A 19562-nucleotide genomic window follows, 5' to 3' on the forward strand; every position below is an offset into this window, starting at 1 on the left:
ATCAGATTACCTCTAGTGTTACTTTGTTCTGCTATTTCTGACAGTGGCTAGACTGTCCTATAAGCCTGTGTGTCAGGAGTGCTGTAGACCTGTTTTCCTGTTTTCTTTCAGCCAGTTATGGGGACAGAGTGTTCTGCTTTCGGGCGTGTAGTTTTTCCTATCTACAGGTCTTCAGCTGTTCCTGTGGCCCTGTGTCTTGAGTTCACCAGGCAGGTCACTTGGAGCTGGAAGGTTTGTCTTACCTGCGGTCCCAAGGCTCAAGTTTGCTTGTGGAGTGTTGCTTATGAGCAATCAGGAAGATCTGTGCCGCCCTTTCCGGGAGCTTCCGTGCACCAGGGTTCTGGATGGCGTTTGGTGTTTTCCTCGGGAGTCAGAGATGTGGGTCGAGTATAGACTCTTCTGGTTTCCCAGGCGTGTCTGCCTCTCTGAAGGTTTAGCTCTCCCTCCCACGGGATTTGGGTGCAGAGAACTGTTTATCCGGTCGGTCCTTCAGGTTCCGGCGTTGTCTCAGACACAGTGGATTTCCTGCTCCTGTGCCCTTATCCAAGGGAACCCAGAGGCCGTATACAGTTTCCTCTTGGGCCAGGGATGTGGGCAGGGGTGGGCAGTGTTGGTGGTCTCTTCTGCTCTGCAGTCTCAGGGGTGCCCACCAGTCTCGGCGGTGAGCTCTCTCTCCCACAGGGTTTGGGAGTAGTGAGCTGGAGGCAGGGAGCGCGAGATTGGGACTCCCGCTAAAAACCCGATGCGGGCATGTTTTTAATAACTGCTTCCTTTCTTTGCTTTTTCAGGTTCCAAGATAGTAAACCCATTGTTACCAGTCATTTGAGGCAGGCATTTCATTATAATCCCTCCTCCATATCGTTTAACATAATCTCTACATTAAAACTTCACAGGTTGGTGAAATGGCTTAGCAGCTGAAGGTGTTTACCTTACCAGCATGGCATACTATATTCTGTCTCTTGAACTCACATAAAAGTAGAAGATAATGCACTGTGTAAAGCTGTCCTCTGACCTCAACACATGTGCCATGACATGTGTGCCCTTCCACATTACACACACACACACACACACACACACATGCTGTTGCTGCTACTACTACTACTACTACTACTACTACTACTACTACTACTACTATTACTACTACTCTTACTACTCCTACTACTCTACTACTACTGCTGCTGCTGCTGCTGCTGCTGCTACTACTACTACTACTATTACTCTACTACTACTTTACTACTATTACTACTACTATTACTACTACTATTACTACTACTACTACTAAAATAGCCAATTTGAGTTTCATCTTGTTTCATCCAGGACCTTTTTAGAAAAAGTAATATGTTTATTTAGAACAATTTTAGGTAGGGGGCATAGTCTGCATTAGAAAGCAATGTGAGAAATGTAGAATGTAGAAAATCCTGGAATTTTGGTAAGAGGTGACTGGACATCAACTTGGAAGACACTGTGGGAAGAGAGTAGGCATGCCAAGGTACTTGAGGTAGAACTCTCGTGTCTTGATGCAGATTTCACAAGCAATCATATTAATCTTCAGTGGTTAGGAATGAGGCATCTCAGACCATCATCACAACAGAATACATAAAATGGGTAAACGAAGTTTATTTTGTTCATGATTCTGGAGGCTGGAGGGCTCAAGGACACAGTGGCAGCTTCTGGTGAGAGGTTTGTACTATGTCATTACATGGTAGAAAGGTCAAAGGGCACAAATAAATGCACGAAAAAGCGATAAGAGGCAGCCTTGCTTTATGACAACCTGCCCTATGGAAACTGATCCAGTGTTTGAGAGCAGCACTAGTCTGTTTAAGGGATGTCCCAGATAACTTCCTCCATTGCCAAACTGGAGACCAACTCATGAGTTCTGGGGGATGTACCACAGTATTCGGGAAGGGGAAAACCTTCCTTGCAGCTTACTTTGCACCAGTTCAAGAAACAGTGAAGACTTGTAGATAAGTAAAAGAGAGACAATCAGGACAGGTGCCCCCCAAGTTTTCAAGTAACGTGAGAGGGAGGCAGGCTCCTGGGACTTAGGAACAGTTCGAGTCTTTAGTGGTTTCACAGTCCTGTCCCACTGGGTCAGGATGGCATTTCTGGCTCCGTCCCATCTTCCAGGGCCCATTAGGCGATATTGGTAAGGGGTACATGGTCCAAAGAAAACTTCCCACGCCAATCTTGGGTCCTTAAGGAACAGAAGTGGAATATTGGGCTTCGCGCCTATGCACTGAGTGAGCTCATCCATGTAGGAAATGAAGTCGAGTCTGTCTTGACTGGTATCTTTAATCACACCCCTATGGCAGAAAAGATGAATGGCATTCATTACTCACTCCCTGTTCTGCATCTCCCAAGTTATAAGATCGACTCCCTATCCTATTTTCTTACTGCCAAACTTCCTTTGGGAATGCTTTTCTAAGTCAGAAAGAAATAGCAAGGCAGGGGTGGGGGTGGGGGTGGGGATGGGGGTAGGGGTGGGGGTGGGGGTTATTTAGCAATCATAGCTGTGAGGGCAAATTCTTTGTTACAGGAGGTGGGAAGGGAAGCATTTAGGAAATGGCTTTTGGTGTTTGAGCATGACATGAGGCTAAAGCCTGGTCAGTTCAAATAAGATGTTGTTGATGAAAGACTAGACCAGAAAGCGTTTCATATGTGGACAGGGAAATGAATAATCCCAGCTACCTGGGCGGCTGAGGCAGGAGGACTACTTGAGTAATCAATTACATGATGGTATTTAAAGCCACAGGCCAGGATGAGGTCATCTAGGAGTGAGATCTAATTTTGGGGGCTCATCAAGGTTAAGGAGGAAGAAGCTAGAGAGGTAAGTATGGACAAAGCCTAACCTTGAGGTGGGAAGTAATTACATTCGGAATGGAATTCCTGGGGCCACGTGAAGGCAAGGCAGGAAGACAGGGTCAGTTGCTCCGAGTCACAGGCAGATGAGTAGAATTTACTAATGATCCCCTACAGCAGGCTGTACTTCATACCTTTTAATGAGCTGTTCCTTTTTAATGGCTTCGGCCATCAGTTTCTGAGATGGAGGTATATTACAGAGTCCTACGAGGAAGACCGGAAGCAACGGTAAAGATGTTAGCTTTTCTTTTTCTTAAATTCTGCATCCTCTCATTTCTGGCCCCCTTCTGCTCCAACCTTGGATCTCAGTAACCACAGTACACAGGAAACTCTCTGGATGTAAAATCCGGTTAACCAGGGAACTTCATTGCCAGATTCTCAGATGGTGCTGGATGGCTCAATCCTCAGCCCCGCGCCACCCACCCCGGACATCACATCGGCTCCAGCAACCACTGTAGTTCCTCCACATCTACTGTCATACCCCCTTTTCCTTCTCAACACTGCATTATACTGCTTAACACTCCTATGACACTTGTGTGTGTGTGTGTGTGTGTGTGTGTGTGTGTGTGTGTGTGTGTGTGTTTTAAAGGCACTCGTTTAAATGGAACCAGTCTGAGCGGCCACCTTTGGACACATCTTTCATTTTGTTACTGGGAGGTCTCCGGCGGGTCAGTCTCAGCCTCAGAGTTCTGTCTGTGCACGTTGTGAGGACCACCTCTGTTGGGACTCGGTCCAGGAGAGGAGTTGAGAGAGGAGAAAACCGAGTGCTTCCTAGAACACTCCAAGAAAACAAGTCTCGTGACCTCAGTTTCTTCAAAAACATGGAATTGTTCTTGGAATGAGTTTTCGTGCTCCTCCCAGGTGTATCGGATGGGAATGAGTTTACTTCAGGTTACCCGTTATTGTTTGCTGTTGGTATTTAGTTAAATGTTTAAATTACCCTTTCTATGCCTCTATAGAAAAATACATTTTTGGCCACGTGGAGCTCATCCTTGTGATCAGCTTGAACTCATGAGAACGTTACTCGTTCAACCTGTTGTAACCCTTAGAGTATAAACCGAGGTTCTGAATAAAATTGGCTGTTGCATAAGACTTTAGTCTGCCTTACTGATTGGCTCCATTCTCCCAGGCCCCACAGCCTCTAGAGCAGTGACAAACCTTAGGACAGCTTCAGACCTTGACCTCTGCTCCTGTTCCTTTTACATCTAAACCAGAGTTTAGCCTATCAGCATGGGCTCTGACCCTTCTCTCTAGTGACCCAGCTCCCAGCCTCTAAAACCTCATTCTGTCCCTGTGGTTTTCTGGAACTATACCCTTGCCTACTTTATGTGAATCTGTCCACCCCTCCTCCAGCTTTTCTTACTTGCCTTGGGCTACTTGTGACCTCAGTAATCTACTCTATCCCCCATCCTGTTCTTGCCAGTCCTGCTCTACCTTGTACCAAATGGCAGCTCTAGACCCTCAGAGTTAGGTCTGAGCAGCTCTGCATTATGTTTTCTGCCAGGGTTTTGTTATCTTGTCGAAGACTAGCAAGACTCTGGTAGTCGAAGTGCGTCTTGGAAGCTCTCCAGTGGACCTCACAATTCCTTATGTGGTGTGAGCCAATCAAGCGGTGTCTTGCCAACTGCATCACTTTAATAAGCATTTAACAGCTCATTATGCATAAACCCCTAGGTATTTAAAGAGTCCTCTGTGGTTTTAATGTAATTGGTTAATGTTGTAAAAGCACTTTAATTGGCTTTAAAGAAATACATTTTTTTTGATAATTTAATGAAAGGTTGCGATTCTTTTCCCTGCAATATAAGGACCGTTTTTATTGAATTTTTTTTATTTATATAAGAACCTTCTAATTGTGTCTTATCCTCCCCCTCCATTCAAATAGCATGTCTGTAGTTAGGCTTGTGGTGAAGGCCAATGATTTGAGGTGCTCAGGAGACTGAAGCAGGAAGGTGACAAGCTCAAGGTCAGCTTGGAAATTTTAGTAAATTCTTACCTCAAAAAAAAAAAGAATAAAGAAAAGAGAAAGAAAAAGAAAACAAGAAAGAAGGCTGAGAGTGTAGTTGAGGGATAGAGTGTTGGTCTGGCATGTACGAGACCCTGTGTTCAAACCCTAGCACAAGAAAATACACAATAAATAATCCCTCATGAATACACACATATACATTAAATATACATGTATATTGAATATGTATTAACCTAGGAGAAAACAGGCTGCTTTTAATAAATATGTATCATTTTCTGTGTATGAGTGTTTTGGCTACATGTATGCACTGGATCCCTTGATACTGGGAGTAAGCTGTTGGGAACTGAACCTGTGTTCTCTGCAAGAGCAGAAAGTTCTCTTAGCCTCCGAGCCGTCTCTTCAACCACAAGCACAGGCTTTCAAGTGTGGTTGATGTCTATCGCAATTACAGTATGAGATTGCTGGTTTTTATTTATTAAGGGTAACCTGTTTGGCCCAAATGAGAAAGCTACTTATATTTAAAGGCAACATGGCTGCAAGATCTTTAAAACACTTGCTAACCTAAGTGGTGTGGTGGGATGCCAACAGTAAGAGCAGCACTTATCGCTTAGTGGGCTTCATGGTGGGTCAAGTACTCTGCCAACTGCATTGTACAAAGTGCCCATTAAAAAGCCCTTGATGGGTTGGAGAGATGGCTCAGTGGTTAAGAGCACTTGGTTGCTCTTCCAGAGGTCCTGAGTTCAATTCCCAGCAACCACATGGTGGCTCACAGCCATCTATAATGGAATCTGATTCCCTCTTCTGATGTGAATAAATATAGAGCATATATATAAAATATATGAATAAATTAATCTTGTCAAAAGGGTCAGTCATGGTGGCAAATGCCTGTTGATCCCAGCACTCGCAGGGCAGAGGCAGGCAAATCTCTGAGTGTTTGAGGTCAGCGTGGTCTACAAACTGAGTTCCAGGACAGCTGGGGCTGTTACACATAGAAGCCCTGTCTCAAAATCCCTCCAAACAAAATAAACGAAAACTTACCCTCCAAAACAAAAAAGCTGGACATAAATATACAGATGAAAGACTTGAGATCTTAAGATCTCAAGAGGTCTTTACCCAGCTGATGAGTTTCAGTGCTGGGGTTGGACCCCACAAACTGAGTTTCCAGACCCTTTAGCTTCTTGAAATGATAACTGACATCAAGTAATTCCCAGGGTCAAATATTTTATAGGAATTCATGAGCAGTTATGGGGCAGGATCAAAAGGGAAATTATGAGGATGTGGGCCTCGTTCAAGCATCTCACCAAATGTCTAGGAAAGGAGTAAAGCCACACTTCAAAGTAATTCGGTTTAGGTCTTAAAGCACGGTTTCTTGTTAGTTTAACATTCTTTTCTATATTAAAGGACTCTCGTCTCTATGTGGGCAACTTTCACAGCAATTCTTATCCCATCCAGAGACTCAGCATAGCTTGCCCTCAGTCACATGGAATGACATATGCACATCTCTTATAGTGCCACACACATATATGATTAATTGCTCATTAAGTATGCTGCTAGTATTTTATGTTATTTTAGCTCACATCTGTTTGGTTTTAGGTAAACGGCAAGCACTAATTGCTGGCATCTGTGTTTAAATAAAGCAGACATACCTTTGAATACTCTCGTGGCCCACCGTGCTTGGAACTCTGTGCCCACTAAGATAGACCCAGTAAGGCTGATCAGGCCAATGATGGCTAATGTTGATCTCTCCAAATTTGGGGGAAACACTCGCTTGTATAGTATGACCTTCCTTGTGCAAAGGCTTTTGAGAGGCTCTTCAAAAAAGGGAAAAGAAAATTCATATCCTGTAGTGAAGATCACTACATCAATGTTGGCTTCTATTGTCCCATCTTCAAAGACGATAGAGGATTCTGTAAAATCCTTCACGCTGGTTTTCATGGTGATTTTCCCACAGAGGATACAAGTTGGTAGTTCATCATTCACAATAAATTTTGGTTTTTTCCTTGGAGAGAGGAAAAAGAATTCACTATAGTTACTTACAAGAGACTTAGTGAATGCTTTTCCTTCAGTCAATTGAATTAGATTATCTGCCAAGCCAAGGAAGTAAGTTGAGCAGTATTTAATTTGAAGTTGGGAATCTGATAAACAATCACTGTGTTTATAACATGCTGCCTCCATGCTCTCTGGAGAAGGCAAGTGGAAAATGACCCTTTCCTGACTTGATTTACAATTCCCTTAAAAATTACATTGAGCCATACATACATATATACATACATACAGATAGATAGCAAAATAGATAGGAAGAGGGAGAGGATGAGGAGGAAGAGGAGGAAGAGGAAGAAAATTTGCAGGGCCAAGAAAATTTGATGATCAATTTGGGGTTCCACATCACCCAGGTCGTCGGAAGTCATATTAGGTCAAGAGGAAGTCAGTACGTTACTATCTTCTAAAATTAAACACTATTCATCTGTTAACATGGAGGGCTATTTCCATCATTACTTCAGACATATGGTCTCTATAAATCTGACAGGTCACACCATCTCTGCCATATTTTTTTATACTTCAAAATAGATATTGCTAAAGCATATTTGAGTTAGGCATATATTAAAATCACGTTTAATGTCATGACATGAAGTTTAACGTTTTTCCATACATAATTCTATAAAGTACTATATTAAGACACATTACTTCAGGGACTCTTATTAGGAATTTCTACCTCTAATGTCAGACTAGGCATTTCTTATTACATGCGGTGAGAGTCAACCATTTACACTCATGGATGCCATAAGCATTGTATTTCTGGATAATAGCAGTTTCAAGATGCCTCAGAGCCAATTTAAATTTCCTTTCAAACTGGAATTAAAAGTTTTTTCTTTCATTTTATTGTAGCATTGTGAATTCACTACCGTGAACACTAGGCAGAGAATATGGCTGTTTCAAGGACTGCTGTGGAAATTGATGGACAATGTCTTAAGGCAATAAGTTTATAACAGGAGAAACTAAGACAATGCTGTCCCTATTGAGCATGTAGGGTTCTGGTTAATATAGAACAAGAGATTCTGATTTAAAATTCCCCATCAGAAATCCAAATCAAAATGACAAGATGCTATCTCACTCCAGTTAGAATGACTATTGCTTTTCTAAAAAAAAAAAATGTGGGTGGCGGTATGGAAAATGGAATATGTGCACTCGTGGTGGGAATGTCAACTGGTTTAGCTTATATGGAATATAGCATAGAGGCTCCAAAAAACAACAGCAACAATGACAACAGCAGCAGCAGCAGCAACAAAACCCACACAACCAAACATTAAAAAACTAAGACTAGACCCACCATACGATCTGCCTAGTCACTTCCGGGAATGTATCCCAAAGTAATAATAAAATCAGCATTCCAAAGAGATGTCTGTGTTCCCATTTTATTATTCACAGTAGCTAGGTGTAGAGTCAATTTCGGTGCTCATCAACAAATGCATGAATAAAAGTGTGACACACACACACACACACACACACACACACACACACAGAGTATTTGAGACAGACAGACAGACAGTATTTTCAGCCTAAAGGAGAATGGAATCTTTCATCTACAGAAAAATGGAGTGACTCAAAGACTATATTACATGAAATACATTAAGCTAAAAAATGTAAGTGCAGCCCATTCATTTCCCTAAGGGACGCTAAGATCAGAACGGTGACCAATTAAGGTTGGAGAAGAGTGACTGTCAGGGAGAGAGAGGAAAAAAGGAGGTTGGCTTTGAACAGTTGATGCTACTCCACCAATAATTAAAATGTATACATAGCAGTAAAAACGGTTAAAAGAAACTGAAGCTTTCCCGTGAAATAAAAACGTTAAGTACCCTTTTGCAATGCTTAATCCATAGTTCTCATGGTTAAATATTTTATTCATTTGCCTCTCTTGATTCCAGCTTACAAAGCGGGAGGGCAGAACGCGTAAGAGGAAGTTGCGCCATCTTGTCTGCATCATATTCAAAGGGTAGCCACCAACTGAGGAGCGGCTGCGAACCCAGGCACCAGTCCTGGTGCTGAGAAACACCTACAAAGACAGAAGATAAACACATGTCCACCACTTTGTAGTACTTCTTTTGATGTGTTTAAAATGTACCACATTCTGGTTTTCTAACACAGACCTATATGCGGCCATATGCTCTTGTTGCTATAATTCTAAAGACACGTCATTTGATGTATATATGTTAGTATCTTCATTACATTATTTCTAGAATTGTGGAGATAGAACTGTAATATTTGTAGTTATAATCTGTTGGTCTTGTGATCTTATGTGTGTTTGGGGTATGTATGAGTGCAGTTATATGTGAATGTGTGCATGCATTCATGCAAAGGTCAGAGCTCAACATCTGATGTCATTTCTCAGGATCCATCTACCTTGTGTTTTGAGGCAGAGTCTCTCGCTCGGACCTGGGGCTCATATATTAGGCGAGGCCGTTTGTCTGCTGAGCCCCAGACACCTGCTTTCCCGGCAGAACATATATTCTGGCTTTTTATGTAGGCTCTGAGGATGGAACTGTTAATCTCATGCTTTTGTTACAAACATTTATTTGTGTGACTGAGCTAGCTCTTCAGGCTCTGGTGTGGCAATTTTAAAACATATAAATAACACAGAATTATAAGGTTCAGAAGAATAACTGTAACTAAATTAAGTATAAACCTATTCTTTTGAGATCTAATAACTTTCCTATAAATTATGCACATGAAATAGATCTCTAACTTGTGAATTGTTTGGAATTTCTAAAATCATCACATATGCTTATATACTTACACAGTTAAAGGCTGCTTTTATATTAATACAAAGAACAGATCTGATCTCTAGTAGAAGAGTTGGAGACATTTGGCAACAATCTCACCACTGGGTTCTAACGCAGGACTTTGACAGAATTACACAGGGTTTATATAAAAGAAAGATGGCTGGGAGGAGTTGGTTGCATGTGCCTAGCACCCCAGATCTGGGGAGTCTGGAGCAAGAGTTTGAAGCCTGCTGAGCCTATAGTGAGATCATAATCCAGTAGAGAGAAGTAAGAAATGGTTTCGGGGAGGGAAAAAAGAGTAGGTGTGCAAGCTGCAGCGATGAAGACTGGGAGGCAGAGAAGGAGGGAGAAAGAGAGAAGAGGGAGAGAGGGCCTTGTCTTCTGTGACAGGTTGCCTAATTGGTCACATCCCTTAAAGATCACGTTTGAACAATGCCTGTGATTAGGAGTTCACATAGTTTTTCTGTAGTCTTTTGGATATAGTCAAACTCTCTGAAGTGTGTTTTCTGAAAGAGAACTTTGGGGCTTTCCTCCACTCATGCCAGCTTAATTTGCCAATTGCGAAGGCGTTTATAGTCTTGGCAGCTTCTCTGCAGCCACTATCCATGCTGATGGGAATGCAGGCCCTGATTCAGAAACAGTACCTGTGCTGCTATTCCACTGAGCTCCACTGCGACATCCCCGCCAGTGTTTCCAAGACCAACCACCAGGATGCGCTTGCCCCGAAAGGCATCTGGAATCCTGTACTCTTGGCTGTGTAGGATCTGTCCTTTAAACTTATGGATTCCTGAGGGAAGAGCAGGATGAACAGACCTGAAATAGGTTATAATTCTGCGGTACACAACACTAGGGAAGCACAGTGCTTGTATCACTACTTGCTATAAGTAGAAGCAGGGAGGACAACTCTTCCGGAAATTCAGTGAGCTTAAGCACAGATCTTGTACAACCTGCCTTGTTCAAAATACTGTTCAGAGCTGGAGGGATAGCTCTAGGGGTAAAGGTGTTTGCTGACAAGCCTGATAATCTGGGTTCAATTCCCAGAATCCATGTGACAGAAGGGGAGAAATGACTTGTGCAAATTGTCGTCTGACTTCGGTATGTGCACTGTGATATGCACATGGTGAGTACACATAAATATAAGAAAAGTTCACGTAAAATAAGCTCATGGATAAAATCGTAGCAAGTGGGAACAAATTGAAAGCATCTGTCTGCCATGCGGGACAGCGCACGGGCGCCTATGTTTACTACTTTCGTCCACCGCACTGCTGGCGAGAACGGTGAAGAAGAGAAGGAATGAGAGCATTCGTTTGGGAAGAAGGAAATTAAGTTCTCATTGTTCGCATGTAAGATGACTTTATATAGAGAAAACTCCATGGATTCTCCCCTAGAAAACAACCCTGTAAGATTAATTAATTAAGCAAAAATCGTATGATACTAAATTAACCTACAGCATTATTGCTGTATATTGATGGAGAAAGATCTGACATAGAAATCAATAAAACAAATCCATATGTGATAGTTATAACAAAATAGACTGGAATAGGTTTAATCGAAGAGGGAAATATGTAAAAACATCGATGAGGAGTCAAGAGATAGCCCAGTGGGCTAAGGGTCATGCCACCAAGCCACCGAACCAGATGATCTGAGTTTAATCCCTGAGTTCAAGCCCAGACACCACTTACAATACTGACTGCTTCTTGAGAAACTATGGATTGAATTGTCACTTGATCCCTATTCCTGAGCATATTCTACTTGTGATAGATTTTTATAAGATTTATATTGAATTTTTCCTCTTGCAAAGTCTATAATTTTATCCTTCACACTCTTATAATTTCTTTCTGTTTCTCAAAACAAAAACCAAAAAACCAAACCAAACAACCAAACAACCAAACAAAAAACCTCCAACAAACATAAAACCCCCAAAACAAAAATATCAAGGGCCGGAGAGACGGCTCAGTGGGCAAGCATGTTTGCTATGCAAACATGAAGATCTGCGTTTTGATCCCAGCATCCATGTAAAAAGCTAGATGTGGCCTCACTTATGCCTGGAACCCAGGAGCTGTTGGAGGTGGAGGCAGGTCGTCTCTGGAACCTTCTGGCTTTCAGCCTAGTAGAAGGGTCAGTGAGAGACGCACATAGGGCACCTATTACCAACCCAACACATGTATATGCTGCACAATAAATATCATAATCATGTACACATATACAAAATAAAAGAGTCAAAACTTTACTTTCTAATTGCTTTCAGGGTCACCAAAACCTGACAGAATAGGAACAGTTTTACTACATTATAGTAATCCTTACTTTCCTAATTTTATTTGCCACACTTGATTTTGAATGGATGTCAGGTTTCTAAACAAGCAATTATGCCAACCAACCAGAGCTTCCAGGGACTAAGCCACTACTCAAAGACTATACATGGACTGACCCTGGGCTCCAATCTCATAGGTAGCAATGAATATCCTAGTAAGAGCACCAGTGGAAGGGGAAGCCCTTGGTCCTGCTAAGACTGAACCCCCAGTGAACGTGATTGTTGTGGGGAGGGTGGTAATGGGGGGAGGATGGGGAGGGGAAGCCCATGTAGAAGGGGAGAGGGAGGGGTTAGGGGGATGTTGGCCCGGAAACCGGGAAGGGGAATAACAATCGAAATGTAAATAAGAAATACCCAAGTTAATAAAGATGGAAAAACCCAAGCAATTATGACCTCAGAGAGGAAGGTTTGCCAATCATGAATGTGTTACAAAGTGTGCCCCCAGTGGAAGGGGAAGCCCTTGGTCCTGCCAAGGTTGGACCCCCAGTGCAGGGGAATGTGTGTGTGGGGGCAGTAAGGGGGATGGAGGGGGGGAACACCGTATAGGGGAGGGAGAGGGGAGCTTATGGACAGGAAACCGGGAAAGGGAATAACATTTGAAATGTGAGTAAAGAAATATATCTAATAAAAAATTGAGAAAAATATCTAATAAAAAAAAAAAAAAGAGTGTGCCCAACTGGTTGCTTTCAAAGGGGATTTCAAAACACCCTGGTCTGAGAGGTATAGTAGGCAATTTTAAAAAGTGAATGCATTCATTTAAATATATAGTTTTTGTTTTGTTTCCTTTAAAACCCACCTGTTAAACTTCTGTATTCTCTTACATTGTGTTTTTGAATCATAGACCAGCCCTGCTTCAAAGGACCACCCCCACACAAAATTAACAGCTTTTTAAAAAATGACAGATGTGACATTTTTAAGTCTTGTTTGATTGCTGCACTTGAAATAGACATGTCCGGTAAGGCTTCAGCCACAGCATTTATATTAATACCTAATTTTTTTTTACCATTCAAAGTAATTTTGTGCATGTAAATGTAACATTGTCTCTAAGCCTGGGAAACTATTGTCAATTATGAGCAAGTCATTTTTCTTCTAGAAGAACCCAAAAGAGTAGTGATGATCTCAGGTAGAATTGACTCACCAGGGAAGGACTCCAGAGGTAAACGTGGGCTCAGGAATTGCCCAGTGCAAACCATAACAGCATCAAATACAGCTCTGTCCTGTTTGCCCTCTGTCTCTGTGACAACATCCCATTGGCCAGTTTCAGAGAAGTCTGGACGCTTAGTTACACTGCGCACAGTAGTCTGTAAGCAAGAGACAGAGTGGTGTAATACCCACCTTCTATTTTAAATGGACCAACAGATCTGGACACAGGTCTGTAAATATCAGCAAACCCATTCTTAGAGAAATTAAGTAGCCTGTGCAGTCTCACAGATACTCATGTATGGACCAGGTCTTAGGACAGCTGACTCTCCTCCTTGGAAGGATAAAGCAGGCCATTTTCCTTGATGAGGAGGAAACGAGTTATAATTCCTGATGCAGAGAGAAGTCAGAAGAGCAAACTTTCTTCCATCATAATTTCTATGGTGAGAGCTGTAGTCATTTCTTCTCAATGGGTTTCAGAAATATAATTATTCTTACTTTATTCTCAGGGAAAAAACCTTAAGTCCCATCCTAAACGAGACTGACATTTAGAGGAGGACTCAGGAAATTCAGTATTTTAATGCTTTAAGTAAGGAACAATGAGGAAAGAATTCAAGTGAAATTTCCTTAATCATCTCATTTCCTTAAGGTTGCTGACTAGGCGGCCTCCATTCAAGAACTTTCCATAACCCAACCCATCTTACCTTAAACCGAATATATTTCAGGAGGCCGAAGTGCTCAGCAAATTCTCTGAGATAGTCCCAGAATTTCTCATGGCTCATGAAATTGGGGTAATCTTCGTGGAATGGGAAGTCACTGTAACATGACATTTCCTTGCAGACATTTGTCACTAGTGACCTGTAAACCCTGGTCATTCCATCCTCAGATGCTTCCTATAGTGGAGGTATGGTTAGTTAGAAGGAAAGAAGGAGCAAGGCAGAAGAGAAGATTCTCTTGGTGGCCTTGGGGGCTCATGGGTGTCCAGCTGAAAGGGTTGGAAGCAATGAGCATTCTACTTGTAATTTTATAGAGTTCTAAAAACCCCAGCGTTGGGTGTCCATCTGCCATGATAAGATGTCCTTACTGGAGCTGGAGTAAGGAAATGCAGTCTTTTGGCCCATCACAAAGAAGGTGATGACAGTACTTGATTGCTCTTAAATGATGCCGAGGACGCAATCTTGGCTGTCTGCTCCTTCTTCACCTGCCATAGTGACCCCTCCACTCACTCTGGCCATTTCTCCCCTTGCTTGATAGTTTTCCTCATTGTATCCTATGCATATTTGCTGATTGTATTCTTTCCATCAGCATTAAGAATATTGAACGATATGTTTAGGAGCAAACCCCAACCCCCTCGTTAGCCCTTTCCCCCTCCCTCCCATCCTAGTCGTCAGGAATATTCATCATGTGCTGGTAACTTAGTGTCCCTCCTGTATCTCTTAACTCATTCTCTGGTCTTGGTCTCTGTCACTCAAAAACAAAACATCAAAGGCACCTATAAGCTAGGTACCAATGAGCTTCATTTTCCAATTTCCAATCTCTATCCCTCTCTCAAATGTGTTCTTTCCCTGTTCCGTCCCCCCAGGAGCCTGCCAGGACTCAAGGGTTTGCTGAAGGTAACTGCTGTAGTCCCACAACACTGGTGCCCTGCATCTTAGAGCTTCTCCCACTGCACTGCAAGGGCCTCCTTACTGTTTCTGTTCTCTTCTCAACTATGTGGAGGGTGGTGGGGTCCGTGTCCGTTTTGTGCACCATCTTATCCAGACAGAAGGACATGGTAAGTATGTGTAGAGTGGATGTGTCTCTCATAAGATCTGAACAGTGTCTGGGAGTTGACTAATACTGCTTAACTCCAACTTCATCCCCACCCAGTGTGTAATCCATTCTCCATTCACCAAGACTGGCCAGCTTGCTGGATGTGCTCTTGTACTTTTAGAATTTCCAAATCCAGAAACCATCGGATACCCCCAAACTATGCTGATATTATTATCAGATTTCACTCTTCTCCGTGCCCATGACTATGCCTTGCCTATTTCTAAGGCTGTGGACATGCCAGACCGCATCCCCCACAGCGTTTATCACGACACCACACACATAGTTAGGTTATTGCAGTGAACCCCTGTATTGACCACCAAGGCAGGCTAATGCCACCTTGAGTGACCAGGAGCCGCACATGACTGGACTTTTGGGTGCTCGGATGGGAAGATGAACTACGCACAGCAAACTTCCACAGTCCGCCGAAGTCACTACTCCTCTCAAAGCAGGTGGGCTCCAGGTTCTCGTCCAAGCAGCACTTGATTGAGGACAGGCCACTCACTCCAGCTCCAATCACTGCCACTTTCTTGGCCATGGTGCGCTCTGTGTGAAGGTCAAAGAAAGCTCTGTACAGCAGTTTTGGAAGAGAACCCTTGACCAGCCTGGGTAGTGTTGCTAATATTAAATGTTATTAATGTTAACTAAAGGCTTTTAATCTTTGGGTGGAAGCGGAATCACAGTTTGATTAAAAACTGGAGGCTCTGGAAATCAACGGTTTTGATTTAAGTAGTGGCCTCACTCTCGTTAGTTGCGTGACCTGGGCTAGGTGCCACTTTTCTATGTGCCTTGCTTTTCCCATCAGTATAGTGGGGGTGACAATGAGGATCACTAGGGTGTTTGTGAAGCTTACATGACTGGCATGTGTTGGGATGGTTCAGAAGTACACGTGGTACTAGTAAGTGCTCAATTAAATCCAGCTTTTTTTTTTTTTTTTTAATCTGAAGCTTCTGTGAAAGCAACAGTGCTTTTTTTTTTGGTTCTTTTTTTCGGAGCTGGGGACCGAACCCAGGGCCTTGTGCTTCCTAGGCAAGCGCTCTACCACTGAGCTAAATCCCCAACCCCCCAGCTGTTGTTTTTATTACTGAGTGTAGCTAGTACTTTAGCACCCCGGGACTCTTATAACCCCTCCGTAGTAAGGGGGCTTTCCACTATCCTCTTGCTTCTCCAAATCTTCTCCTAGAGAGATGGCTCAGTGATTAAGAATGCTGGTTATTGCAGAGGACTTGAGTTCAATTCCCAGCACCCGCATGGTGCCTCCCAGCTGGCTGCAACTCCAGTCCCAGAGCATCGGATGGCCTCTTCTGCCTTTCTTGGTGGCTCATCATGCACATAACTCACATACATATATGCAGGCAAAATGCTCATATACATAAAATTGTAAAACAAACAAACCTTTAAAAAACAAAGTAATCTAGAGAAAATATTTTGAAATACACAAAATACTACTATGCCTAATATGTAAAATAAGCTTATACATTAACAGTAATAAATTTGTATGAGAAAATAATCTATTTTCAATAAAAGGGAATAATAATAACAATAAAGATACCAATTGAGAGAATTGGCATGAATGGGCAATTTATCTGAGGAAAGAATAGCATCAGTCACAAAGTGTATGAAAACGTGTTCTATTTCATTAATAATGACTTTGTTAATAACACAAAGCCTGAGGTGATAATTTTTAGCTTTCAAATATGAAGTTTGCAAAGTGGAGGAATGCCTGGTAAAGCAGTGCGTGGTGTGCAGCAGAGCAACTCTGTGCGCACGCTCGATTACAGTGGTGCTTGCCTTGGGGAGCCAGCAGGGCATCTGTGTGTGAGGACCACGGGCCCAGCAGGGCATCCGTGTGTGAGGACCACGGGCCCAGCAGGGCATCCGTGTGTGAGGACCACGGGCCCAGCAGGGCATCCGTGTGTGAGGACCACGGGCCCAGCAGGGCATCTGTGTGTGAGGACCATGGGCCCAGCCAAAGAAACCCAGCATGAGTTTCCTCACTGCAGATACACACACTGCTCTGAGAGGCGGAATCTGCCATAGGTCACTTCTGGCATTTGAGCCAGTATGGGCCTAAGCTGCTGAACTGAGGGCATCAGACATCCCGTGACCCCGTCACTAAGGCTCTCTCTGTCCCTTTGCTCAGTTCTGAGGGGCTTCTCAGGGCTTCCTATTTCAAACTTACTGCTGTCCATCTCTCTGTGAGGTTGGGGTTCCCTGTACCTGGCTCATTCAAATCTGTATCTCTTCCATTTCAACTGAGTCCATCTGGGAGTCTCTTAGTTGAGAGCGAGTTAGGGCGAAAGGAGACTGGACCTCAGAGGCAGCAACTTCTGAACTTTGCTACTGAATAAGAATGGACCCACAGGTTCATGTATGTTTAATTGCCAGGGAGGGGGACTATTTGAAAAGATTAGAAAGATCAGAGGGTGTGGCCTTATTGAAGGAAGTGTGTCACTAGGGGTGGGCTTTGAAGTTTCAAAAGCTCATGCTAAGCCCAGAGGCTGTCTGTCTGTCTGTCTGTCTGTCGTCTGTCTGGTCTCTGCTTGTGGATCATAAAGTAGCTCCAATCCACTGCCTTCCCACCATGATAATAATGGACTAAACTTCTGAAACTGTTAGCAAGCTCTCAGTTAAATGCTTTCTGAGTAGAGTCGGCTTGGTCATGCTGTCTGTCTCTTCACAACAATAGAACAGTGACCATGACAGCTACTGAGAAGTTATTAGACGCTACCACAAAAACACAACCTAACAAAACAACAACACTGGTAAATGAGAAAGCTGCCTATGTTAATAGGCTGTGTAAACAATGTAATATGTTTACATATGAGGACCCAGCACCGAATACTTACCTGGTGTTCATTCTTCCACTCTCTTTCCCTAGGAGAGACAGCGCCTGTAGACAAATTCTACCAGCAAGTTTGGACCAACATGGGAAACATACCTGTGGATTCCCTTGGGCTGTCAACACCTGGGTGGTGTTCAACCAGGAACAAACGGCCTTCACCGAGAAGAACAACTTGAATTTCCGGGTGAAGGTCTGAAGTTGTTGGATCTCCTCCGTGCCCTGTCTTTGAAACGACACAGGAGAAGTGGCTGTTTGTTGAACTGGTAAAAGTATGTTAGTGAGATAGACCAACAGCAATGGAATTCATTCACTATTGTGCCCAGTGTAGAGTGGACCCTGGGGTAAAACTGGACTCTAGGACCAGTTCCAAGATTAGTAACACTAGCAATGGAAGCACATCTGTACACTTCAATATTAGTGTTTAAGCACCATGAGCTAATGGTGGTAGACATTTGAAAATGTGGTTTATTTTAGTAAGGGAAAGTTATGGGCAAGATAGAAGCAGAGACTAGCCAGGTATGTGTCCTTGACCAAAATTCTAGAAAATACACACCTAAAGTAGTTTTATTTTTCTTTCTCAAGTTTGAAAGTATTTCATTTGAGACAAAATAGCTCATAAAATAAAAACAAATCCACGAAAAGAAAGGGGAAAAAAAGCTGCAAAAATCTCAAACAAATTAAAAACAACCCCCCACCCCAATTCAACTAACCGCCAAGCAAAATCCAGCCGTGAATTAAAACTTGCAGGCCTAAGAAAATGCATGGTGTGCCATCTCTGTCAGTTCTAAGGAGCGCAAAAGCATGAGAAATACTGCATTGCTCTCTAGCTAGAAAGGAGACCAGAGTTTCTGAACTTAGACCTTTGTGTAACGCCCAAACCCCACCTCATACCTGATCAGTCAATAAATGATTCCAGTATATGGAATAGCACAGCTAGGACTTCTGGGAGATTGCCATTTGATGATGTACTAATTCACCTTATCACCACTGAACTGTGCTTTTTCTATCTGGGTTTCCTAGTTTAACTCACTTCTGTATCATTCTAAGATTAGAGTGGGACCCACTGGAGGGCCATGTGTGACTCCCTTTGGATGGTCTGCTCCAACTCCGCTCCGTTTTCTACCTCCTTAACCTCATCGTTCTTACCTCAACAGGCTTCAGACGCAAATCACATGCCTTCTGCAAAAACACACTGTCTGTCCACCTTCCACAAGCGTAGTTTCTAGGAAACTCGTTCCTCTTGAAGGGAAAAAAAAACTGACAACCCGGGGCGCTTACCTTGCAAGCATAGAGCAGGTGAGAAGCCAAAGGTGAGAGGTCAAAGGTGGAGTTTGTTTTATAAAACAACAGGAAGAAGTTTCGGTCTCAGAGCCTTGTCCTAAGGAGGAAACAGAGTGCTGCTGACTTTGCTGACTTTGCGCAAACTCTCAGTTTAACACAAAAGCCCGTTGCTTCTTCTGCTATGCTATGTACAACAGGGAGTTGTATTAATATGAACTTGACACTTCCGCAATCTCGGGGGAGGGCGGAGTGACGACGACTTAGCGTTCAGCTTTCAGATTGGAAAGAAAGAAGAGTCCTGCCCCTTTCCCACACCCTTCACTGGACAAGAGCTAAAGGCAGGGGAAAGCCGGGCAGTTATAACTGTTGCCTTTAGAGGGCGCCAAACTTTCATCCTTCTTTTTTTTTTTTTTTTTTTTTTTTAATAGAGCTGGGGGGGGGGGCCTTGGCTTCCTAGGCAAGCGAAAAACCACTGAGCTAAATCCCCAACCAACTTTCATCCTTCTTAGTGACACCCTGGTTTCATTCTCTGTCTTAATTATATACTTTTTTCTTGGAGTTTTTTTTTTTTTTTTT

The 19562-nt window shown here is 43.0% G+C and overlaps 1 protein-coding gene across 1 annotated transcript; it reads right to left on the reverse strand.

The window, feature by feature from the left end:
* Positions 1–1593: 1593 nt before the first annotated feature.
* On the reverse strand, positions 1594–19202 carry Fmo4 (flavin containing dimethylaniline monoxygenase 4). Its single transcript, XM_032915473.1, has 10 exons — positions 18984–19202; positions 17802–17928; positions 15267–15406; positions 13756–13944; positions 13050–13212; positions 10245–10387; positions 8677–8873; positions 6469–6821; positions 2994–3063; positions 1594–2303 (listed from the first exon to the last, which is right to left on the reverse strand). The coding sequence occupies exons 3-10, from the start codon at positions 15396–15398 to the stop codon at positions 1868–1870; spliced, it is 1683 nt and encodes a 560-aa protein (XP_032771364.1). The 5' UTR covers positions 15399–15406; positions 17802–17928; positions 18984–19202; the 3' UTR covers positions 1594–1867.
* Positions 19203–19562: the final 360 nt, after the last annotated feature.

This window comes from Rattus rattus, chromosome 10, assembly GCF_011064425.1.
Source record: "Rattus rattus isolate New Zealand chromosome 10, Rrattus_CSIRO_v1, whole genome shotgun sequence".
NCBI lineage: Eukaryota > Metazoa > Chordata > Mammalia > Rodentia > Muridae > Rattus > Rattus rattus.